General features: G+C 59.1%; 1 protein-coding gene across 1 annotated transcript in view; it reads right to left on the bottom strand.

Annotated features, from left to right (window-relative positions):
* Nucleotides 1-1,358: 1,358 nt before the first annotated feature.
* LOC102984612 (uncharacterized) overlaps nt 1,359-5,296 on the bottom strand; it is a 6,156-nt gene continuing 2,218 nt past the window's right edge. The window contains 6 exon segments of the mRNA XM_055089806.1: nt 1,359-2,168; nt 2,561-2,753; nt 2,990-3,127; nt 3,820-4,005; nt 4,449-4,539; nt 5,142-5,223. Of these exon segments, the coding sequence (XP_054945781.1) occupies nt 1,756-2,168; nt 2,561-2,753; nt 2,990-3,127; nt 3,820-4,005; nt 4,449-4,539; nt 5,142-5,223 (1,103 nt within the window). The 3' untranslated portion in view covers nt 1,359-1,755.

Here is a 5,296-nt window from a genome sequence, read left to right as displayed (position 1 = left end):
CCAGAGTCCACAGTGGGTGTTTCACATTCGCTCTAGCTCCCAGCCCAGGTCTTTTTTTTTTTTTTTAATTAATCAATTATTGTCTGCGTCGGGTCTTCGTTGCTGCGCGCGGGCTTTCTCTAGTTGTGGTGAGCGGGAACTACTCTTCATTGCGGTGCGAGGGCTTCTCGTTGCGGTGGCTTCTGTTGTTGCGGAGCACGGGCTGTAGGCGCGCGGGCTCAGTAGTTGTGGCGCACGGGCTTAGTTGCTCCGCGGCACGTGGGATCTTCCCGGACGAGGGCTCGAACCCGTGTCCCCTGCATTGGCAGGCGGGGTCTTGACTGCAACTTCCTGAGTAGCTCCAAGAACTCCCAGAACTGCTCAGCTAAGCCTCTCCCTAATTCCTAGACCACAGAAACTATGAGAAGTAATGAAGGATAATTGCTGTTTGGGGTAGTCTGTCACCAAGCAATGGATAACGACTACAGTACATATTTTGCAGGGCAGGGCAGGAGACACTGCAGAGGTTTAGAGTTGCTGGCTTGCTTCTGATTCTCTGTATTATTGTCACCTCCTCAAGCACAGGGGAGTGGTTCTGGGGCCTTGGGGAACCCCAGAAGCTGCATCTCCCGGAGTATACATAGATCTAGATTCTTCTAAGGGAAGGAGGCAGGGACTTCCCTGGTGGTCCAGTGGTTAAGACTCTGCGCTTCCACTGTAGGGGGCCCGGGCTCGATCCCTGGTCAGGGAACTAAGATCCCACGTGCCGTGCAGTGTGGCAAAACGATATAAATAAATAAATAAATAATTTTTTTTTTTAATGAGAGAGGCAAAGGAGGAGGGTCCTCAGCTTCAGGCCTCTTTGGCCCGCCAGTGCCTTCCTTCCTCGCGTCACTCACATTCACCATCATGCCTCCAGCCCAGGCCCTCCCCTGAGCACCATGCCGACGCTTCCGGCCACTTCTAACTACTTGTGCGCCAGGGCTAAACAACACTCTGCAACTGAAGTCGTCCTCCACCCTCACAAAGCTAGTGCTCCTCCTATGATTCCTACTAAGGGCCTTCTAAAGCACTGATGTGATGGCCTGTCTCGCCTATTTAAAAAAATCCGCACACACATTCACAGATTCATATATATACATACATACGTATATATCCAGAATGAAATATGCAAAAATATTAACAGTGGTTATTCTTAGGTGGTTTTTAAATATCTATTTTGTCCAGGTCTTCTCGTTAACTTCAGCAGGAGGGTGGTCTTAACCACGGAGTCTGCCTAAATTAAATTACCCCAGGAGTTGTGAGAAAGGAGATCCTGTCCCAAATTATGTGCAGCAATGACATGTTATTTCATAAGCAAAAATTTTTATTGTTTAAAAAGGTAAATACGGATTAGATGACTGCAAGGTAAAGCCACAGCCCCCTACTAGGCCACCCAATACCAGTGTCCATTTCTGTGTCCTCTCACGCTTCTTCCTCCTGCACCTTCCCCAAGAAGCTCTCATGGGCCATGTGGCTGCCTCCTGGGCTGTGCTGGGAGAGCCAGCATGGGGTCCCACCTATCCCTGCATGCTTGGGCCCGTCCCGGACACAGGGGCACACGAGGTTTGCTGGATGAACAGGTGGAAGGCCTCACCCCATGTGTCACGGAAGTGAAGGGGTCCAAGGAGACCAGCGGATGACAGGGGTGTTGTTTTACTGCCTCTCCTCCCACCCGCTCCCTGGGGACACCTCCACTCCCCACCTCCCTCCATCCCAGCCAGGGCACAGGGTCCGTCACCCCATCCTCAGGGCCCTCAGCACGAACGCCCACTTTCCCAGCGCCAGCTCGGTGTCCTGTGCAGAGACGTCGTCGTGCCACACGGCTCGCACTGACCGCTCAGTCCAGGGGAACAGCGGCACGCGCACCGCGTGGCCAGCCTGGGCCACCTCGTCAGCGCGCACGGTCTGCAGGCGCTGGCACAGCTCCTCGGGCGGCCGCCCACCCACCCTCACCTTCACCACGTTCGTCTCCACGGTGGTGAGATCCACGGAGCAGACAGGGATGCCGCTTCCTGGAGCCCTGAGCCCAGGTCCTGTGGTAAGTAGAGCCTGACCCCAGTACCCCACCACTATCCCTACCACTCCAGCCGTGTCACCCCAAGAAAGGCAGAGGACAGCCCAACCGTAGTGGGAGGAAAAGAGGGAATCTTATTCCTAACGTGGGCAGGCTTGGCTCTGCTACTTTTCAGCTCCATGACCGTGGACAAATCCGTTAACCTCTTGGGGTCTAGGTTTCCTCATCTGTAAAGTGGGGACATCGTGGGGTTGTTGTGAGGACTCAACCCAAGTTAAAGGCTACATTCTGCTGGATCCTGCAGAAAATTACTGACACCCACTGGGTGCCTACTGGTCTAGGCCCTGCACGGGTTGTGGTCTGGCAAAGCACAGACCACCTGGATCCCACCCCTGCTGGTTCAGCGGCTAACCTTCACCTTCTAGAGTTGGAAGGATGCACACCTGCTGGGGGTTTGGGCCCTGCTACAGGGGACCCCCAAGGCACACCCCTGGGACCAAAGGGAAGTGGGGGGTGTCCAGGCACCTCTGGCAAACCTCTGGGCGTTCTGGTGGTCCTTCAGCAGCACTTCCTCAGCGTCAGTCAGTCCCACCAGGGCAGCTGCAGCCAGCACCCACTCCTGGCGCATCCCCCCTCCCAGGGCTTTCCGGAGGCACCAGGCTTCTTCAGTGAAGTCCTTGGGTCCCCCAACCAGGTCCCCCACTAGTGCGCCGAGGCCCTGGGGGAAGAGGGGAGAGTCCTGCCTGCCTGCCCATGGGTGTGCATCTCTGTCCTCGGGGCTCTGGAAGGGGCAAAAGGGACAGGGATGGGTGACAGTGTGGCCTCATCAGGGGAGGGGGTTAGAGGGGCCCAGCGGGAGCGGCTGCCAACATAGAAGCTCGGGGACCCAACTCGGCCTCTTGCTGTGGGCATCTCTCCCCTCCTGTGTCGGGGGCGGCCCAGTAGCTTCCCTACCTTGGAGAAACAGAGAGACACAGAACCACAGGGCTCCACGATGCGGGCGGGGGGCACGCACAGAGCCACCGCGGCGTTCATCAGCCGGGCCCCATCCAGGTGAAGCTGGACCCCATAGCTCCGGACCAGCAGGTGCACCTGGGGGTGAGAGGCAGGAGGGGTCAGAGGGCCAGGCTGGGGGGAGGGGCAGAGAGAGGATGGGTCTCCAGAAGATCACTGGGGGGGGTCACTGGGCTTGTGTCCTTGAGGAAGCATGAGGGGTTTGAGTCAGGAGAGCTGGCTGGTGACAAGCTTGGCCATCTGGCACCCGAGCAGTCACTCTGGGCCTGGGCCTGAGGCTGTCCTCTGTAAAAGGGGGTCGAGGATAAGGGTTTTATCTCCTGTTTATGGCGGGCTCACCGCGGGCCAAGTGATGAATGCCTCATCTTACCGAAGCCTCGCCACAGCCCTATTGGAAGGATGCCCTCAGTCCCGTTTCCCAGGTGAGGAATAGGTCTGCAGGGTTAGTTAGTGCTCAAGTTCTCGCAGGGGAAAGCAGCAGAGCCCAGCCCTCGCACCCTGGCCCTAAGACCAGACCAAGGTGGTGCCGCTTGGGGACTCGCCTCCCTGAGGACTGGGTCTCTGCTCTTTGGAGAAAAGCTTGGGCACTGGGGCAATAATTCCCTTTGCATCTGCGCCTAGAACCGCACCCATGTCTCCCACAGCAGTTCCGGCCACTGATGGGCACCCAGGCATGTATCAGAGGGGACTAAACCCCAGGAGAGGGGCCTGAGGGACAGAAAGCCAGCAGCTGGCTAGTGGTGGGGGCACAGTGGCGGGGCCAGGCCCGCCTGGCATAGGCACTCGATGGGAAGCACCCAGCCCCCTGAGCTGCTGTGAGCGTCCTCCAGGCAAATGAGCTCACAGACCGGGTGGGAGCGGCTCCCAAGGCTCCGTGCGACCAGCCCCTCCAGCTCAGCCAGGTCCAGGGTGCCATGGGGCAGGTCTGGGAGGGGGTGGGAGTGCACCCCAGCGATCTGCAGGTGTGGGCGTGCAGAGGATGAGGTCCAGGGGTCCAGCAGCACCTCCTACCCCTGTCCTGTCTGCTCCTCCCCAGCTCTGTGCCGTGGAGCCTTCCCCCTGTGCTGTGGACGTGGGCACAGACATGCCAGCTAAGGGTGGGGGAGGACTGAAGGCACCATGCTTGCTTGAGAGGCTGCGGTCCCTCCTCCCTGAGCGCCCAGTGCTCTGGGCTCCCACTAGGGGGCAGCAGAGTGCCAAGCACAGCCAGCAAACCGGCTGGCCTGAGCCGAGCCCGCCCCTGTGTGGTCAATCTGGGAATGGCTCTCCTTACTGCCTTCCCTGGAGAGGCCACCATTTCTCCCTCCGCAGGTCCCAACATGGTGCCTGGGAGGCAGGTTCTCACCCCAAGTGCTGAGCATCCTGTGCTGGCCCCAGGCGAGCGGTGCTGGGCCCTTACCTGAGTCACCCTGCCCTGCTCCTGGATGTGGAGGTGGCACGCCTGCCCAAGGAGGAGCAGGGAGCCCCGGCGCTGGCAGAGACACATCACTAAGGTAGATGGGGTGGGGGACAGCGTTGGCACCGAGTCCTATGGGGCCCATCTGTCTCTAACCAGCTCAGCCGGACTGACCCCCAAGGCCACAGCTAGCTCCCGAGTGCCTTATGCCAATTAAGAAAGAGCACCCCTTCAAGACACCTTCCTGCCATGTGCTGGAAAACCATCCCACTAAGTCCACAAGTCTAAGACGGTGACCCTGTGGATGATTGGGCGCTGCACACCCTACGCCCCTGTGCCCTGCAGCCCACCTGCAGGGTATCTCCTGCGTGGGGAGGCCAGCCATGATGCTGTTCTTTGGGGGATAAGCAGCCCAGGGCACAGGCATCAGTCGGGCCCTAGCAGGAAACAGAGGGCACACGCACCCTGGGAATCCGGAGTATTTGATGAAGGGACAATTTACAAAGGTGTGGCAGCATGCTGGGAAGTCACGAAATTCAGTGCAGGACCCCCAGGCAGGAAGGGGTGAGAGGAGGGTGTGGTCACAGGTTCCAGGTGGCCCGGAGCCCCGCTGATGTTGTCACAGCCCCCAGCACAAAAGGGAGAAGCATGGAGGGAGGGCCTGGAGGGCAAATGGAAGTCGCCCCGCGCTTATCAGAGATGAGGTTGGCCATGGTGTTTGTGGACACGAACAGGGTCCGCTCCACCCGGAGCAGCTCCGCAGCCGTGGCCTGCAGCTCTGAGGTGGAAAGGGATGGGGGCGGGGGGGGCGCCCATCAGGGGCGGGGGGGGGGGCGCCCATCAACAATGGC

Source organism: Physeter macrocephalus, chromosome 14, assembly GCF_002837175.3.
Source record: "Physeter macrocephalus isolate SW-GA chromosome 14, ASM283717v5, whole genome shotgun sequence".
Lineage (NCBI taxonomy): Eukaryota > Metazoa > Chordata > Mammalia > Artiodactyla > Physeteridae > Physeter > Physeter macrocephalus.
This window is presented reverse-complemented; position numbering and strand designations above follow the sequence as displayed.